Source organism: Haliaeetus leucocephalus, unplaced genomic scaffold (genome assembly GCF_000737465.1).
Source record: "Haliaeetus leucocephalus isolate CR32 unplaced genomic scaffold, Haliaeetus_leucocephalus-4.0 Scaffold1, whole genome shotgun sequence".
Lineage (NCBI taxonomy): Eukaryota > Metazoa > Chordata > Aves > Accipitriformes > Accipitridae > Haliaeetus > Haliaeetus leucocephalus.
In genome coordinates this window covers 24,265,610-24,286,189 of record NW_010972437.1, presented here as the reverse complement: position 1 = coordinate 24,286,189, position 20,580 = coordinate 24,265,610, and the positions used below count along the sequence as shown (strand labels likewise).

General features: G+C 37.4%; 1 protein-coding gene across 3 annotated transcripts in view; it reads left to right on the top strand.

Annotated features, from left to right (window-relative positions):
* The first annotated feature begins 4,981 nt into the window (after positions 1-4,981).
* Positions 4,982-20,580, top strand: part of ZNF148 (zinc finger protein 148) — a 35,365-nt gene continuing 19,766 nt past the window's right edge. For 2 of the 3 annotated variants that reach the window (XR_774437.1, XM_010568917.1), the window contains exons 1-3: positions 4,983-5,059; positions 17,052-17,397; positions 18,607-18,732. Coding sequence is in view for 2 of the 3 variants with exons in the window: in XM_010568917.1 (XP_010567219.1) it covers positions 17,068-17,397; positions 18,607-18,732 (456 nt within the window). In the remaining variant the exon portion in view is untranslated. Of the gene's footprint in view, positions 5,060-17,051; positions 17,398-18,606; positions 18,733-20,580 lie in introns of all 3 variants that reach the window. The other variant, XM_010568930.1, reaches the window with a different exon arrangement.

The window sequence follows — 20,580 nt, the reverse complement described above, 5'->3', positions numbered from 1 at the left end:
ATTTTTAGTGTACTCTTATGATATTATCAGTTTATTAATGTATTCTAGGCTATGATATCAAGAGGTAACAGTGCGAATACTGTAATACAGTTAATGTATTACTAATTTATATTACTTCATGATTTCATTGCACTTTGGAAAACAGCAAGACATAGCTCTTTAATGGGGTATGTATATTGGCCTGATCCTGCAATTGATATACTCTACTGGCATACTAGTATTACAGTGTTACATCTTGTCACAGTTTGTGCAGAAAACTTAGGCAGTACTGTCTAATTCTTCCCTTATGACTAGGATGACATTTTTATAAGTGCAGAATTAAACAGTCTGATGATAAAATGAAATCTGTGTGGGAAGAAGTTCCAGCCTGCAAACAGCAGTAGGGTATAATTTATGAACAGCCTATCAAATATAAACTGTCTAGATATCTTGCACTGGGGGAAAAAAAAGCAGACCAAAAAACAAAAATCAAGGTGCCTGTAAAATGTCTGTAAAACAAAATAATTTCTTGATATAACATGTGATACTACTAATGCGTAAAGCTGTTGTGATATCTGTGTAAGTCAGCTCAGATATGAGGCTGATAAGCTTTCTGCTCTAAAAAGTGTTTCAAATGGCAGCTACATCTATAGGTAAAAAGATGCCCATTCATAAAAATTTTGATGAGTATCTTAATGTTTTTGTAATAATTTTTCACAAAGTCTGTATTAAATTTTACTACTTATGTACCCCAAAATGGATATAAAAGACATAATTAAAAAGGTTTACAAAGCCAGTAACATCATGACCAGGTCATGTTACCTTAGTGCAAGAGGTGAAGTAAGAAATATTGATGCTGGGCAGATTTGGCATAGTCACATGTTGACTAGCAGTATTTAAGGAAGGGGAAACAAATGTCTTTTTAAACTCGGAGTTTTAACAGCTATGTGATTGCCCTGAAAATTTGTCAGATTTCTTTTTTTTCCGTTGTTGGGATTAGATTTGAAACAAGAAAATGCTGATATGCTCCTAAAAAGTATGTGTGCATATGTATGTATGTATATGTAAAACACTTGTAGCATGTATTTATGATGATGTCTGGCCTAAAGCTCTAGTCATTGGGTATGAGAAACATTCAGCATAAAGTGAAGTTTATTTTGCCAAGCAACAAGCAGCATATTATGTGGGTTAGCTGCCTGGGATGTAGCTGTGATCTGTAGTTCACTGGGAAGGGGCAAAGCAAGTAAGCAACTTCTAAATTCACCAGCTTTCTGCAGGCTTCCTTTGGTAGTGAAAACTATTTAGTCCTGCTTTCAACAAGTGAATCTGTAGTATTGCGTTGCAAACATTCTTCGGTTTTGTAAAGGGAGGGGAGAGGGAGCAAAATTAATATTAAAGCCAAGAAATGAGTACGTTTCATAGGATCCATGGATGATTTTTTAGTCTGTAAGCATTATAACAGTCAGTATTTCCAGATGCAGTGGATGATTTCAGAGTTTCTCATATAAGAGTACTCTGAAGCAAATTATCATCTCTGTTGCTGATCTCCTGAAGTACGATTCTGCTCTGGTTTTGGCCATATACACAGTGATTCTTAACATAGGTCACTGTTATAGTCTCTGTCAGACAAAATATATGTGGAATGGATGACAACTGTCAGGCTTTTAAGTTGGGTCATTTATAGCACTGAGCATTTCTGGATACAACAGTTAACTATATAAATAAATTTAAGAAATCTTCTCATTTTGTGTCTTTAAAGTTTCTTTTAACAAAGAAGTTCTTCATGAAAGATTGGTAAATTCAACCAACTCCCTTTTTGCTAGAGTAATCTTACACTTCTTACCTTGAAAATTTTTGTCATGACCACAGTAGATCAACTGCAGAGGGAGGTGGTCAATCCTCAGGGTACCAAGATGTGATACAATTATTTTAGACCACAATCACTTGCGGATTTTCTAGATGTGTCCCTGGAATATTGGTTTTCAACTTATGTTTTGACCTTATAAGCGTTTTTGGGGGTAAAATCTAGTGTGAAGGTGCCCTGCGTGAATATTGCTTTAACAACATAAACCAAAAATGAATCATTCATATAGGAGAAAGACTGCCATCATCCCTCAAGGAGGAAAGCTTTATTAGGCTGCTGTTCTCAGGAGCTTCCTCTGTCACTGGTGAACCTGACAGTTACACTCTGTAATGAATTTTCATCTGAGTCAGCAGAAAGACGTGAAAGTTATGTGATTGTCTTCTGGGGATTGGGAAGGCTTGTATTGTTAGAGGTATAAGGAATTGAGAAAGCTACTTGGCTTTAATCTTGTTTTTTCTGGTAGAGATTATAAAGTTTTCTTTTTAAATGACTTGTAGAAAAGAGTATTTATGTATTTAAAAGGTACTTTTTAAGATGACCAATTATTTATACCTGACATGAAATTAAGGAATTGGGAGGAGGAATAAAATAAGAGTTTATAGAAAAGGAGCATGCAGAGAATGGTGATCCAGTTGTCACAGTATATTGCTTGAATATCTAGAATAGGTGGCAATTTGTAGACAAAACCGGTGGGCTTGTTGTCTTAATCTGGCAGTTAAAGGTAGATCATGCAAACCAGGTGTGTTCAGGCTTTTCTGGTGCCTGTTAGGAACCTATACTCAGTGTTATATACACTGTATTGGATCAAATATAAGGCAGCTTTAAGTGTGAATTTACTGTCACTTTTCAAGGAACAGCAATGTCAAAGGACAAACCGATAGAGAAGCTGATCTCTCAGTTCTTCACATGACCTTGCAATTTACTGTCTACTGAGTCCTTGTGTTGTCCCCAGCTTACATTCCTTATAGGTCACAGGACAGGCGTGGGGCTTTCCACAGTTGCGGTGGTGATGAGAGTATGGCTGCATATCCAGAAAGCATGGATCTGTTGTGGTTCTGTTACATGCCTAAAATTGGCTGTAACATTGGGCAACTCTTCATTGCCCATCTTTGGTTGGACACAAGTTCAGCAAAGCGGTCTCAGCTCTAGGGCTTGCATCTTGCATGCTTGAAATTGTTGCCTTGTTACCTATGGGACACATCTGTGCATTGAGGGAACCTGGGTGAGTGCAGCTGCATCAGCAGGTTGAGGGCTTGAGGACTTGAGACTCTTAACAGTGTTGGATGAGAAGATACTATCTGGAAAGCAGTCCATAAACACAGGACATGCTGGGTTTTTCTTTTTCCAGAATCCTGTAAGAATATTTTCTTACTTTACAGGTTGGTTTCCTGCTTGCTTAGTAATATGGATTGTATTGAATGTATTTCACTAAAACTTGGCTTCATCATGAAGTTATTTGACTGTGGGTTCTCAGAAATTTCAGACCTGTTTGGGATGGTAACTCGTAATTGTTGGCCTGTGAGTTAATGGCATCAAGAACCTTCAAGATTTTTGTTCCTAATAATTATAGGAGTTATTATAAACATGAATCATATCTTTTGATCAATATGAATTTCTGTTTTAGTTGTTTTCTAGCACTTAATTAGCAAGAATTAGCTGCAGGGTACCAAAGTCATTGAGGTAGAATCCAATTTTCACAATCTTTTTATTCAAGAAGGCACAATCCTGAGAAGTCTGAGTTTTATTTTTTGGATTGTTTTCAACGTTAGTTAATGGGCCAGGATATCTATGTTATTACTGCTCTTATACAGTGGCTTCTAGACATCTCATGTTTTGGCTTGCCTTGATCTGAAAATGGGCTTAAGTGCTTTAAAATTGTTCGAGAAATGTAAAATCGTAATGAGGAGTAATCACCTTGGGGTATGTGATAGAAGTCAGCGGGATTCCTTGTTCGTACCGTTCTCTGAGTATCAAGGTGTGAAGAGTTACCTGGAAGTTCTTGTTGGGGTTGTGCATAGTCTTTTGAAGAGGATACACTGCAGAAGCACACTGGATTTAGTAGTTACCCGATTTGACTTTTTTTTTTCCTTTGGAGTGAAGATCAACCAGGTTAAAAAAGACTGATTTACAATTCTGGAATGTTATGTAAATGGGATAGGAATAGTTCTTAGTTGATTCAATCTGACCACAAATGTTGGTTATCAGTAGGGAGGTGGTGGATTTGTTGCAACAGTGTGGAAAATCCTAACTATACAGAAGTGTACCTTTAAAAAACTTCTTTGTTGTCTCAGCAAATTTACGTGGTCTGTAACATGCTTGTATTCCAAGAGGGGCTTTTGAGAAAGTGACCTAGTTGCTCACTTCCATGAATTTAAAGTTTATTTCTACTCCTTCCCCTTCTGGCTGATTTCATACTGTCTTTAAATACTAATGTGTGTCCGTTTATGTGCTAACTCTTCTGCTTATTCTTGATGAACGTGCTTGATGCTGTTCTGATGCTGTTGTAACAGAGTGCTAGTTAGGCCACAACAATCCCTGATTCCACTGATGAAAATTGCTCCTTGGTGCACAGTTCATAACTGCTTGAATACCTTGAAGAACAGTGATAGATATTTTTTTTGTTGTTTGCTGTTGGTCAGTGGTTTCCATAATGGAGCATCGCAAGATTCTCTGCTCCTTGTTTTTCATCGCGCATTAAAGGAAAGAAAGGGCTACCACCAGAACATACTGTCCGAGATGCTGCTTCTAATGATACCTAAATCACTGTCACTTCACTGTTTTTATATTCTTATACAGCTATCATCTCTGAAGGGTCCAAACATCTTATGGAAATGTCTTGTCCATTACGATTAGTTACTGTCACCTGTGAGTCTTTTTCTTTCCTCAGGAGATTATTATATGAGCTCATTTTGTTCATCGATGGTGTTATGTGTGTGTTGCCTTGTGTTTATGTTAGCAAAAGTGAAGTAGCTTTTTATGTGCTTGAAGTAGTTAATTTTCTGTGTTTCATGTTTAGTTTCATAATTTTTAGTTGCTAGGTGTATTAGTCTTGTGGAATAGGTCCCTGAAAGGCCTTTTTTTTTTTTAGGTAGGGTAGACCTATGGCATTTGAGGAGTGGAACAGTCAACAGAGATCTATGACTTTGAACTTTAGGAAGGGCTCTTTCAGATCTTCTGGCCCAGACCACTGGTGGCTCTGAAAGATGGCCACTGAAGGTAACACTGTGGTGTTCGAAAAACAATATAGAAAGCATAGGATTTGCTTGGTCTGTCTGCAGTGAATGTTTTACTAAAGAGGTATTCATTCTATTGTGTTTCAGACTAATTGGAATTTTTGAGGTTACTGTTCCATGTGTAGATGAAGGGTATGTTTGAAACACAGCTGAAATGAAATAAATATCCATTACAAATGAAGTTATGCTGGGGTATGACTCTGCCTCCTCAGCAGGTTTAAATGAGAAAATCTTCCTTGCCAGTACCACCATGTGAAAAGTTAGTCTACAGAAAGCCAATGATATTTTGCAGAATTTGTTTCTAGGTGTTACACAGAATGTAATCTTACCCTGAATAAGTTTACCATAATGAAGTTTGGGAAAAATGTGTCCTTAGTGCGTGACGGTGCCCTAAACTTGAAATTGCAACTTAGGAGAATGGTTCCTGTATTCTAACACACTTGCATTGCCCTCACAACCTGGGAGTCTGTGTTGAAATAATGCTTTCAAATACTGAAGTAAGATCATAGAATCATAGAATCGTTTAGGTTGGAAAAGACCTTCAAGATCATTGAGTCCAACCATCAACCTTGACTGCTAAACCATGTCCTGAAGTGCCTTGTCTATGTGCTTTTTGAATACCTCCGGGGATGGTGACTCAGCCACTTCCCTGGGCAGCCTGTTCCAATGTCTAACAACCCTTTTAGTAAAGAAATTTTTCCTAATATCCAGTGTAAGATCAAGAAATGTTGCCTGTGCTCTGTAAGATCTGTTTTGTATTGTTATTCATGTCCTTCTCACTATGGTTTATATTAGTACTGGTATTTTCCTGAAAGTTTTCTTTATGCTGTCATGTATGTAAATGAAGGATGTCTTCCCGAATCTGAGAGACCACTTTTGCTGCTGACTTGAAGGTTTTTTTTATCAAAACCTTCTTGATTATACTTTTGTTAGCTTATTGTCCAATGTTATTTCATCTACGTGGATATATTAAGTAAATATCTTGCATTTTTCTGTAATTACTATTTTTCTTCAATGCGCGTAAATAGCCTTTTAGAAAACAATGAAGCTGAAGTAAAGATATTACAGGCAAGAAAAGCATGCTTTTAAAGAACAGTTTTACGTGTAAGTCAAGCATGCAAACATGAAAATTGCAGCATTAAGCTTTACCTATGCCACCTTAATTTTACCATCCTCACTATATTACTGTTGTATTGTACCTTAATATTATATCGTAGTCTTCTGTGATACATGAACACGGTATTTCCCCCCCACAGAACCCCCCTTTTTTTGAATGTACAGGATATGTGCTGCTCATTGAATAAGCAGCTGCTCTGTAATTTACTTTCTTCTCGTTGCATAACGTATGTTCTCTTACTATGCTCTGCTTAATCCTGCTCTGATGGCAGAATGAATATATTTCTTTGTGAAATTTCTGGAATGGTTATCACTAGGCTTGTGAGGCCCTCATAGATAGTTCCTACCTCTCTTTTCACACCTAAATCCTAGGTGGGTCATTGCCCCTGCTTTGGAGATAGGGAAGTGCAAATACAGGGCAGGGAATGATTTGCCAAGATAACAGATTTGCCCAACAGCAGTGCCAGAGCTGAGAAAAGAAGCCAGATCTCTTACAGTTCTGTTACAACATCATGGTGGTAACCAGTGTTCCTCTCTTCAGTCTCACTGTCGTGCTTACCTTTTCTTGATGACAGTCCTGCATCTGTGTGCCCCCATTCCTCTCGTGATTCTCCACCAAAGTGACTACTACGTTAGTTGGAAACCTACTGGTTGGTTGCACTTTCTCATCAGTGATTAGGTCCCAGGAAAGGCCAGACCCCTCTTGCCCATCTTCTCACAGTAGTTACCTAAGTAACTGATGTGGGCTTACCTTTCCATCTTACATGTGCCACGTTCTTCCCTCAGGACCTGTGCTGGCCGCAGGAACAAGAGCACTATAAACTGATTAGTTCACCCTTGTGTCCTATATTGAATGTTGCTTATTATTACAAGTACTTCACTATGCCTCAGGGAAAGGAAATGAGTATTTCTTTTTTTATGGCTGGAGAATTGATGCCTGGGAGTAAGATGAAAATTTGTGTTTGGTGGGGATGTCCACTGAGCTCTTTAAGAGCTTTTTTAAAAACAAGTAATATACAGCGTTGCATTCGTCTTTGTATTTTCAAAGTACTGCTGTAACCAATTTAATTGCAGCCTTGAGTACTCAGCATTTAGGGTAAATCTGACTCAAATGTGTCAGGGTAAGCACCCAGAAAATGAGGAAAGTATAATTATTGATCACCTGTTTTTTAAAAAAGTTTGGTAGAAATGGCTTGCGTAGACTTGTGTAACATCTCTGGCAGGATCAAGGATAGGATCCTATTTTGCAAGATGGCATTCAACTCCTTAAATGGTCGTGACTTTCCTTTCCTGCTCTCCGTGTCTCAGTTACGTGCATTTCAGCCCTTGCAACAAATGGAGCAAGGATATTATAAACTATCTTACTAGTTTCACCTGTTCCTGTGGAGCAGTTCCATCCAGTGTGCTGAAGGAAACGATGCTGTGTAGAAAAAGATACACATATATACACACACATATATACATATATGATCTTTTTATTTAAAAAAAATAAAAAACCCCACAGTGCCAATAGGCTAGAGAGGTGGATTATGATGAGCCAAGGTATCTTAGTCGTGGTAATCCCTGAAACTTCTGTATGTTTGCATACAACTTCTTGTAGTCTCCCAGAGGTTTTAGTGTATAATGTTTTAAGGATTTTAAAAAAGCAATCTGGAAAGAAACACCAGAAATTCTGTTATACATACATGTATACAGACCTTTGCCATTTGGGCCAGTAGGGTAACTGATAGCAACAGCAGGTTGTCATCTTCTGTAAAACAACACTAGCATAGTGCTAGTGATGAGAAGAGATGCTTCACAGATACTTGCAGATAGTGGAGGAGTGGTGAGACCCAAGGACTTTAAGGGCTTGTAAAAAAAAAAAAAAAAATCACAGTTTTTAAAAAGCAACATATTTTTCTTTTCCATTTATTTTCAAGGTGAAATTATATGAGATGGGCTGAGACAGGCTGTGAATGCTGAACAAGGAAGGGCCCACTCCTCTACCCTGTTTTGAGCTGCTTCTTACACACTGTCTTTATGGTAAATTCAGTCAGTGAGTTAACCTGGCAGAAAATTAATAACTGGGGGGAAAAAAAAAATTGCCAGGCTGGTGGAATGTATAAACCAGTATGTCTTTATATGAGCATCAGAGTAGGCACAAAAGATAGGGTGGACTCTCACAGGAGGAGGGAGCAGGTTTGCCCCTTTCAATGACAGTTAGCTGTTAGATTGGCTCAGCTTTGTCATATAACTGTACTGCTATCAGAACCACATGAAAAAACATTTGATACATTATCTGAAATATTTTTACAAAGATTCAGCTTGAGGTATGCACATAATACATGAAACTTCACAAAATTTTAACCAGTTGGAGTGAAGTTACAAACTATTAAAAGTACTCAGATGATGCTGGGTAGCCTTAGTTATGTGTAGTGCTTGCTTTCCTGCATATAAATTTTATTGGAAGTCTCCAGAGTGAGCACTTTTGAGTGCCTGGCTTTCATAGCGTAAGGGCAGAAATTCTGCATTGTTCTTTTGAGGTTAACTATACAGTGGTAGAAATTCCCATATAAATTCTCAAAATTAACTGTTTTCTAGTAGTTTATAATTTAGTGCCACAAAATCAGTGGGCTTTTTTTCCCAAAGAAAAAGCAACGTTGCCTGTGATTTTTGGAATATTTAAAGTATGTTTGCTACACTGGTGACATCCCTGTGGATTTTGACGTGTAACTGTACCTTTGTTAATATAGTATTGAAAGCTTTCTGATACACATGTTTGATATTAGATTATGGTTGTGCTGGTGATGATCTAATACTGATTCTTAGTATAAGCAAGGTGGCAAAGATTTTCATGCATGGATAATTTTATGCACGATACGTAGATTTTCTGTGTAATCCTGTTGATTGTAATAGGACTATTCACAGCTCAGTATGAGTGTAAATCTTTGTGGGATCAGGCCCTGTACTGGCATGTGTTCAGCAACATGGAGCATTTAGAAATAACTGTGCAACAAGTCTTAAGAGTGTTTGTATCGTATGTTACATTTTAGAATGTGTTAATTTTATGATCTGTGAACCTTTTCACAATGATTTATGTTTGATTACTCTCTTTTTGCAAGTCAACACATTTTAATTCATTCTTACACTTGTGTGTTAATTTCAAAATCTTTCTTTTAGCTATGTCTTACTTTTCTGAGTAGGGAGAATAGATAATTTTATTTAATGTTCTTTATTTATAACCATTAGGTGGGGTATTATTTTTTACTTTTCAGGCTTCTGCAGTATGTTAAAAATGAACTTTTCATATTGTGAAAACTAGCTGTGTTTTCTTTTATATTGGACTGTATCCATATTTTAATAATGAAAATAAATATATTTGCTGATGTGAAAATACTCAACATGTTTTGTGGTCTGATAGGGTTTTTAAGTGGACATTAGGAACCCGTCAAGTTCTAATTTTTTCTTTCTTTTGGAAAGGATTGCGTTGATGGCAGTTTTATTCATGGTAATGCTTAAACATAAGTAGTTTTAAATATGCTGTTAAGCTATGTTGCTATCTCTTTCTTCATTAGCATTAGGAATTGCATAATTAGTTGTGACTTTTATACTTCCTTTTAGGAAGAAAGCACTTGAGAATGTAGATACACATTTTTCCCCTGATCTAAATAGCTGTCAGGTATGTCTGCCTGGCAGCTGTAACTTGTTCATTTTTGTGTGTGCATTGCATTTGTGGAGCAGTTTCACAATATGCTTTAATCTAACCTAACCACTGGCTGCTGCTGAAAGAAGCAGTCCTTTTCCCTCGCCCCTCCTTATTCATGTCTCCATCTCCCATACACCCTGCCTGCATGGTCCTACTGATCCAAAGGAAACCTAATGGCTTTTCTGGTGGGTACGATTTTGTCCAACTCCCTTCTTAGTTGCACAATGCTATGCTCAACCCAGTGAAGGCAACAAGAAGGTCTAACTGGGGGAGAGGTGCAAGGCACTACCCCTTTGGGCAAGTAGCCTGTGCATCAGATTGTTTCTTGCAGCTGTATCATTGAGAGTTGGGTTGACTTTTTCTAAATAAGAAAACACACCAAATGTCCCACTGGAATGGCCTTTTCGTTGTTTGTTTCCCTATGTGAATTTCATGAAGGATTTATTTTAATCTTCACTTTCTGATAGAAAAATGTGAACCTCTCCTGGCACGGTAGCTATCAGTTGTAGCTGATTTTATAGAATTTTGTCGACTTAGAAAGGTTTTACTAGTTGGTGCCAGTAAAACTGCTCTGATTATATAGTGATAGGCTTTTTTAAAATTTAGAATAAACCTTTCCAAAATGAATTACATTAAATAGGGAAGGAAAAAAAAAATCAATTCTGTACTAGAGTAAGAATGTCTACTTAGGAGTTTTGTAGATTTATATATGCTATATTCATTTAAGTTTATAGTTTAGCACAGATCATTGTAGTATGACCATGGAGATGAGCCCTAAGAAGCAAAATATGCTTAGAGGTTTCCACAGATTGCCTTTTTCAAAGTTTATTGTATGTACATTCTGTGCTAGTAGCCTTTATACAGTTTGTTGTTTGGGCCCTGCATGCATTCATTCTTCTAAACGCTGTTGTGGAAGCAAGGATGTGGTAGGAATGTGCTCAGGTACATACTCTGTACCTTCAGGTATTTGTTCATTAGGAAGTTTGCCTTGTCCTACCTTAAATGAAAACACACTTCCCAAAATGTGGAACTAAAATAATGTCGTCGGGCTACTTCCAGTGTAAGGTTACCCTGAAACCATTCAATACCTAGAATTGAGCTCAGCCTCAGCTGTTGTGAGGGGAATCTCGGAGGTAGATGTTCTCATCAGAATGGTATCAAGTTGCTAAGGGCATGTTAGAATTTCTGTTGTGCATCCTGACTCCTGTGTTTGGGTTGTTGAATCTTGGAAAATATGGTCAAAGGTAGTTTGTGGCTATATATGGAAGTAATATTTCTATCTCAGGTCTTTGTTAGAATCCTTCAGAAGGAGCTAAGTTTTAACCCAGAAGAATAATTCAATTTTAATAAACTTTATTTTCCTGTCTCCCTCAACCTTCCTCCATTCTATTTTGCCTTGGAAAAACAGGGAGAAGTTAATATAGGAAAGAAATGGAGTTGGGATATGGATATAGAAATCAGCAAATCCTGCTTTTTAATGCTTAAAAAAGAAGTATTAAAACAACAAAGTCTTTTGCAGGAAATTGTTTACAAATCAAGAGAGTCCATCTTACTTTAGAAAACAGACCAAAACCATTAAATTAGTTCTGTTATACAAATGCAGATGACTTTCATATTTTGTCTGTCTGTTATTAGTCCTTCACCATATTTTCTTTTTTCATCTCTCATAAATAATCTTTGAAATCCTAACTACAGAAACTCAACCCAGTACTGCATGTATGAATTTTATTTTTAAAGTGAACCCAATTAATATCTGTGGGTACTTGCTCATTAAATTAAATAATGCTTTACTACTTGCTTAAGAAAAGAAGGGAGAAGACCGAAAAACCCTTAGCCACCATCAGTTTAAGTGGAGAAAATGAGCTGGACCATGTGTTGTACTCTGGTGGCTAACAAGTTTTGCCACTTTCCTTCAGGATCTCTGTTTGGCTTTACTTCATAGCAGCCACCATCCCAGCAGACTTTTAAAATCCATTAATGTTTTCTTTTGATTGTATTTTAATTTTTTATTCTGAATTGGAAAGGTCATCACAATTCTCATTTAGTATGTTTTTGTTTAAATGGCTGTTTCTTTAATTAGGAATATTGTCTTTACTACTTAGCTCTCCAACTTACTGCACCAGTAATCTTTGGAAAAACTGATGTCAGGGTTACTGAAATGAATAGTTCTGAAGTACTGCCGTAGGGTTTGGCATAGCAGCAATTTTTGAAATGAAGCAACATGGTTCACTGGCTGTGGATGTTCTGCAAGCAGCTGTGGAGCACTGTGTGAAAAGAGAAGGTGCTGGGATAATCCTATGGGACCTTTTCTTTGCAGTCCCTCCCCTTCCCCTCTCTCCTCCCCCAAAATGTCTGCATAGCCAGGAAGCTGTGCCTGTAGATGTATGTCTCTTGTGAAATGCTTTGCCTAGAGTAAAGGCTTGGAGAACCTCTACGAAGCAAAATGGATACTTGAAAGGTTTTGTTGACAGCTCTTTTTCTGTCAGTGTATAGAGAAACTATATATTCAAAGCAAAATCATATGATTATTTGGTGAAGCTTAACAGAAGTTCTGAAATTCCATGGAAAACATCTCTGCAATAAGGATAACAATGTCTTATGCCAAGAAACGGGCTTGTGTGAATTAGTATGTGGTTTGTATTATTGTAGCTTCCCTCAAGATAATCTCAAAATAAGTTGATCTTTATTTCATAGATGCATCTTGCACTTGAAATGTTTATTTAATCTTTGCAGGCTTGGTAAACTGAGCTTGTTCGAATGCTTTTAACTTACGTTTTCTTTATCACACTGTCTTTCTTCCAAGAACACTTTTCCTCATCTTCAATTTAAATGATAGGATTCCTTTTTATGTGACCCAAAAGGTGTCAGTTGACAAATTACACGTGTTTTACTGAATTGACTGCAATTGGGATACTTCTTGTTTGGATTAATAGCTTATTTTTGATTGTGGTTCTTCATTTTAAAACAGTACCTGCATGTCATATAACTTACATTGTGTTTCATCACTTAGATTATGTAGCCTAACACTATGTGTTCTCATTATTTTTCTATGAAAAGCCAGATGTTTGAAAGCCTGATTTAATAAGCAGTACACTCACTGTACCAGCTTCTGATATGACTCAAGATCATGACTGGAAAACAACTTGACTACTTTCGGTTGCATGACTCTGCTAAGCCTACTAGTCAGGGTGAGAAAGAAAGTTTCCATATCCTCAGCAGTTGAGAGAGCTAACAAGACCAATAAATAACCAGTATGCTGCTAGCCTGTCTTCTGGGCAGCTGCTGTATCTCGCCAGCTGTCCTAAGATTCTGCATGTCATGAGTCTTCCCGCCTCTGTTGGTGAGAGTAGCAGGCTCTTCTGCACTGTTAAACACTCAGTCTATCTGCATTTGCCTTCCTACCTTCCTGCCAGGAAATAGCTTTAAATCCAGGATTTCTGCAATTCTTACCTAATTTCAGAGTGATACGGCAGGATCCTCCATGTGGAACAACTTTCTGTGCTGTTTTCATCAGTGGCTTGAGCAGACAGATTAGGGCCACCGTGTTCTCACGCTTGATACTGTTTGTTCTCCCTTGAATGTGTTTCAGCATCTTGAGTTCTTGTATTCTAGTACCCGTCCACGTCATTCCTCTAAAGAATCTGCCGTGAGCTTATGCTGTCATATTTCTGTAGTGTGGAACAAAAGCATAGGGAATGACAATCTGTGTGAGATGTACCCTGAGTATGGATTAACTTTGGTTAAAGGCTGAAATGAATAAATATATCTGCTTGTTTTCCTTGGAGTCTATCAAGCTACATATTTAAAATGCCCTACCTAAGAAACCAGTCTCAACCTTAGATCTTTTGCACTCATTATTGTCAAATAATGGCTCCATGGGAGACAGATTCTTAAGAACTTCAGTTCCTTCTCACATTTCTTTCTTGGCACAGGATATTCCACACTGATAAGATGATGAATTCATCCTCATTTTCTTCTTCTAGGATGTTGTTGCAAGATCTCTCTGGGAGATCTGCACTGGTGGAAAAAATACAGCCTTAGTGCTGTGCCAGGTTTTTTTGTTTGTTTGTTTGTGTTATTGCTGAGAAACTATCAGTATGGTTTCCCAGTTACCTCCAAAAAATACTTCATGAATTATATAATGTCTGCAGGTGGCTGTGCGGCATACCGGATGTGCATTTTCCCTTGAAGCCATGTGAAATCTCATTTTCTTACTATAAAGTGGATTGAGTTGGAAGTAAACTTGTCACCTAGCACTACCTGAGCTCACTCAAGGCATTAAAGAATTGTTGTCCATATTTGAAGAGAGGTGCTGTGAAAATCAAGAGTAAGATTTCAAACTTCTTTATGTTAGAATTGCAGAAGAACAAAAGAAGGAAAAATTGCAAGCATAAATGTTCTGAACAGAAATTTTCCCCATGTTCTGCTCCTGTCACAGGCTTTTTTGGTCCCTAGATTGTGCTTTTTACGTAAGAAGGAAGAATATTAAAAATTTTGATGACATTATCATATATAAACAGATTTGGCTTGGTGACTCTGTCCTCCTGACTTCCAGCAGAGGAAGGCTTACTAAAAAAAAAAAATCTAATTCACTGAAAAGCTTCTTTCTTTGGCCTGCCTCTTAAATATTTGAAACTCGGAGAAGTCAGCCCATCCTGTCAGCCTTTCTGTGATATATTCAGAAATTTAGAACGTCTCATGATAGAGAATAGGGACAAATATTCTTTCACGTTTAAGTTATATGACATGAGTTGCTACCAGAAGGTGTTAATGGGCTTTGTTTTATTTGTTGGGGTATGTGGTGGGTTGGTTTGTCTCTTTGTTTTTTTGGTTGTTTTTTTTTAAGACATTGAGTGAATTTTACTTTCAGAAGGTTAAGGGCTAACACTAGTATTTGAAACAAAGTATCATGTAGGAGAACTTTGAGATCTTTTTCAGCTGTTTCTGCTGGTGGCTTGCATTCCTACCAAGCACTCTAGGATCTCACCTGAAGAAAGAACACTCTTTATTTTGTAAACTCACTGTAGTTTGGTATAAACAAATCTTCACTAATGTTTAAGATACATTGAGAATTTTCAAAAGATTTTCTTGGTGAAGAAAATGTTTTGGAAAGTGATCAAATGGATCAAACTGAAAATTGAAATGTAAACATTTAATGTACATTTGTTTGATCCAGTCTTTCTGCACATTGGCAGGCTGTTAGACTGGCAGGGGGTTATAGTGGTGCAGTTCTGCAGGGAGATGGCCCTGCCAGTTCTAGGCAGAGACACTTGATTTCTTTGGTCATGAGTTGTCATTGAGAGCTGCAGGGAAAGAACCATAGCCTCTGACTTAAAACTTGAATGGAGGTGGAGCCTTTCACCATGGTGCACTCTTAGGGGGACAGAATTTGAAGCTGATGACTAGCAATATACCAACATCACATCTATATCCTAATTCTGAATGCATCAAAATCAAAGGTGCTGATGCTATCATAATACTCCCCAAGATACCCATCTTGTGCTTTGGCTAGGCCCGCTGTGTGTTGTCCAACTCCACTGTGCCTCTGCTTCCATCCCTGTGTCTGCTGTAGCCTTTGTATAGCCTTTGGCCTCCAGCTGTGGGAATATAGAGGGATGGAGGAAGGATGTCTGTGTGTCCGTCTGAAGGAATAGACCAGAGCACTGTGGAATGGGTAGGAGTTCTGGGCCTGGGGAATAGGGTGAAGGAGGCTGACTGCAGTGACTGGACATCCAGTATGCCAAGGAGAAGAAGAGTCTTAGGACTGTCTTGCGTATATAATAATAATGAGTAGAATAAGAAGATGCTGCCACTTCCAGCTTCACAAAATCCTGCTGCCCTATGTTAAAAAACAATAATGTCATGACACTTGGTGGAGTATTATGATTTTATATCTATCTGTGTGCCATAAGTCAATGTAATGGTATTGCTATTCATGACTAGAATTTCTATTTCCTGACTAATGCTCCTGCTTAGTAGGTGTGAAAGTGAATGCCTTTTTTATAAACAGTTTTGACCTCTCTAGTCTTTATTTGACATATACCTTTAGCCAGAAACTTGCATTTTCATGGAATTATAGAATAGATTGGGTTGGAAGGGACCTTTAAACATCATCTAGTCCAACCCCCTCTGCAATGAGCAGGGACATCTTCAACTAGATCAGGTTGCTCAGAGCCCCGTCCAACCTGACCTTGAGTGTTTCCAGCGATAGGGCGTGATGGGGCATCTACCACCTCTCTGGGCAACCTGTTCCAATGTTTCACCATCCTCATAAAAAAATTTCTTCCTTATATCTAGTCTGAATCTACCCTCTTTTTCTTTAAAACCATTACCTCTTGTCTTACTGAAACAGGCCATACTAAAAAGTCTGTCCCCATCTTTCTTATAAGCCCCCTTTAAGTGTTGAAAGGCTGCAATAAGGTCTCCCTGGAGCCTTCTCTTCTCCAGGCTGAACAACCCCAACTCTCTCAGCCTGTCCTCATAGGAGATGTGTTCCAGCCCTCTGATCATTTTTGTGGCCCTCCTCCGGACTTGCTCCAACAGGTCCATGTCTTTCCTGTGCTGGAGGCTCCAGAGCTGAATGCAGTACTCCAGGTGGGGTCTCACCAGAGTGGAGTAGAGGGGCAGAATCATCTCCCTCGACCTGCTGGCCATGCTTCTTTTGATGCAGCCCATTTTTCTCTCACTTGTGGATATTAAGATGTTCCAGCAGCTACAGTATGCCCTGGGGTAGCAGCAATGAAAGGGCACTTAAAGGACAAGGAAGTAAGGAGAACAGGACCAATATGAATGAGGCATTTGTAAAAGACATTCGAAATGGAAAAAGGGAACAGAGTGAAAAGGGCACACAGGAAAAAAACCAGTTTTCTAAGGAATGAGAAAGAAGAATTAGCTATCATTTAACTACCAGAATTTTGCTAGTAATCAGAAGGCACTGTGATTTTAAACTTTTTATTTGGAAGTGTTCAATTGTCTACACATGCATGTGTGTGGAAGGAGAATCTTTTCATGTTGAACCAAGATATCCAACTTTTCACTTCTGTTCAGATATCAGATTTAGGAGTGCATGTGTGTATGCTGAGTACTGACTGAGTTCTTATAAAATGTTTTTAAGTAAAAAATTTTAAGCAAGAGCACCAATTGTAGATGTTTACTATTAAAACTTTCTTTGTAGGTTATTGCACTTAAGAATGAACATTGAAGACAAGCTGGGAGGATTATTTCTTAAATGTGGTGGCATAGACCAAATGCAGTCATCCAGGGCTATGGTAGGGATGGGTGCAGTATCTGACCAGTCTGGAGTATCGGGAGAACGGCAAGAGGCAGTGCTTCAAGATCGGACTATGGCGCACCAAGAAATTCTTGCAACAGATGAAGTGTTACAGGAAAGTGAACTTCGACAGCAAGAGATGATTTCACATGATGAACTCATGGTCCATGAGGAGACGGTAAAAAATGATGATGACATGGATACGCAAGATAGACTTCCTCAAGGGCTGCAGTATGCTGTTAATGTCCCTGTAAGCAATTTCTTTGTGAAATATTGGAGAAATTACTAGGAAGCTTAATCTGGTAGTCTAATCCTACTCTGGCAAGAATCTATTAATTGCTTGTTTGGATTTTGATTATCAAAATATTTATGAATGGATGCTATTTATGAAAATGTCATTTGCCTCTGGCTGTGGATAAATTTTGCCAATTAAGTATAATCTTTAAGTGTCTGTTTTATAAATATTTTATAAGCAGGCTGTTACCATAGAATTAATGCATTAAAATGTGCTCCTTTAAATATATTTAATGTTCAAGGGTAACTACAAACCAGAATAAATAGTGTTACTCAAAGGTGCATACTGTTTATGCTGTTCATAGTACTATTTAGTTTCTGCTATAGGAAGCATCTTGTATGTTTTCAAAGTATGTGGACGCTTAGCAATTGCATTCACACTGCAGGTTGGACTGTGACACTTCATACATGACCATAAATATGCCCCTCCTTGATATCTAATAGAAGGTGTACCTCAGCTTTCCCACAGAGTATATAGATGACTTCCTTTTGAAAACAGAGCGTCTGTCTGTAATGCAGCACATCATCACTGTTACCCTTCAAACATACAGGATATTTACCAGGACTTTAAAAGTAGATAGCCTTATACACGAAGAATAACCTTCAGAAAGGTAGCATTGTTAAAACACTACTCCGTTAGCTGTAGATCAGGTGGTTCAGGTGTTAGAAAAAATGTAAGAGTATCATGCTCTTTATTAAAGTTTACATTAGATCAAGAAATATTTTTTGGAAAAAAACCTCATTAGTAGTGTTCTTCTTTTCTTAAAAAATACTTCTGTCTTAAATATATAATAAACTATTCCGTTAAATCTTGCATTGACAACAACATGGACTAAAGTAAAATAGGTATGAAAAACTGAATGGTTTTACAGATGGAAGTGATTTTAATATAACTGATCTCAAAATCACCACAGGTCAGAAAGAAAAAAGACCTTGGGAGGTGAATGAAAGGATACATCAAAATGTCACTGTAGAAATTAACTATGCCCTTTTTATTTAAGATACTTACTACTCCTTTCACTTAAATTTCTGAAAGAATGAAGCCACGAGATAATTCCCTTAGAAAAAGGTTTTCTGTTTCAGCAGTTTGTCATCTTCTAAAATTGAAAAATTGCTTTTCTGTAGTGAGAACCTTACCTGAAACTGGCACTTGGTATCTTAACAGATCAGTGTAAAGCAAGAAATTACCTTTACTGATGCATCTGAACAACAGAAACGAGACAAAAAACAAATACGAGAGCCAGTAGATTTGCAGAAAAAGAAGAAAAGAAAACAGCGTTCACCAGCAAAAGTAAGACATTGATTTGGCAAAACCAAGATTAAAAGAACCTGAAGATTTGGTTGACTATGACTAATTTCATTAGCATTTGAAGTAGTTAGGCTGGAAATTGTTTGTTTGCTCAGTAAAGATGCAGTTCTGAAGTTCACCAGAGACCCAAAACAAAACCTGATATAACAGTGTTTTTCTTTGAACTCTTTTTAGCAACATGAACCCTTGACATATTTTAACATCTGTCTTTCCAGGCAGTTCTCTTTCCAAATATTTTTTTTTAAATTATGAGTCAGTAGCTTTGTAGACAATTTATAAATCATTACTCTGTATCTATCTAATAATAGTTGTGCTTTTCTGTGAGCCTGATAATTTTATATGCTTCATGCATAGTAGTGAACAGTTTTTAAAAAGAAATCTAAAATGGTAGTTTTGAAAATTCTAAAAAGTTTACTAATATATATAAAATAATTTACTGGTAGGGAATATTCCTGTGGTCATAATCATCTTCATATATGTATTTATTTATATCAAAAGATTCTTACCATAGCTGCTGGTTTGTTACTTCAAAATTTGTTTTGTAGATCCATTCATGAAGAGTATGTATCCCTGTATGTCTGAAAACAATTTTCTTCTATTGAGATGCACTTCAGATAAAACCAGAATCATTTCACCTCATGAGGTAGTTGTGCTATATCTTCTAGTAATTCCCCAAATCAGTATTAATCTTCAGACTTAAAATAGAACATATACAGGCTGCTCTGATAGGCAAAAATCAGTTATATATTATCACACAGCAGCATTAAAATAAGCCTACTCTGAAATCAACCCAGACTGTGTATACATTGAAAGAAAACTCACCCTAACACCAAGAAAAACTCCAAAACCTCCTTTTTGTTGGCCTGGGAGTGGGACCACTCAGTCCTCCCTCAGCACTGTCAAATTAGGTTGCACCTGTAGTATTCTTGGAAAGTTGAGAAGTTGTTTCAGATTGGGTGTGGAAGCAAGTTCCAAATCCTGTGCATCAAGATGCTTTTCCCTTTGATAGAAAAAGGAGATCTAGGTTGAGTACATCCACAGATCACTTCCATGGAAACATGGCAAGGTAGGAGAGGCATGTGTCCCTCTTTCTACAGACATGTACTTGCATGCTTCCTTTTTATCTCCCAATCTGTCAGTGTTAGTCTTTTGAGATGACAAAAGATTGAAAAACGATCAGGAGAATTGTTAAACAGGTTCTTTTTCTGTCTCTCTTCCCCCTTTTTTTCAAAGTTGTCAGAGTAGAAAGGCAGAAAGAAGCTGAAGGACTGACATAGGTGAGAGCCTACTGCAGTTTAAGTTAGTATTCCCAGAGTAGAGGTTGATTTTTCCATCCAAACAGCAGCTGGGACTTTTACAAATGGAAGTCAATTAACATACTGAAACATTTTAAATTTTATTTTATATTAATGTAGCCATCATATCAATAAAAAGTCATTAGCTTTTATGAATCCTGTCTACTTTTCCCTCTTCCATGCACACAAACACACGCGCACATGCGTACACACACGCATGCACGTGCGCACACACACACATACACACATACACAAGCTTTTTTGTTGCTTTTATTAGGAAAACTGCACTGACAAAGTTAACTGTCTTCATTTAAGAGGTGGTACAATGAATGGATGCAGTAGAAGAGCCCAGATTTAGGATAACCATGAAATTAAGTGTATTTTCTGCACAATTATTTTAAAATTTCAATATAATATATGAAAAGCATTTCATAACCTGTATTTAAAGTTATTTTAAATAACCAGTCAGTGTTTCATTAGCTGTATGTTGTTACAGAACAGAGTTTTTGTAATTGTCTCTATCTGTGACTTACTG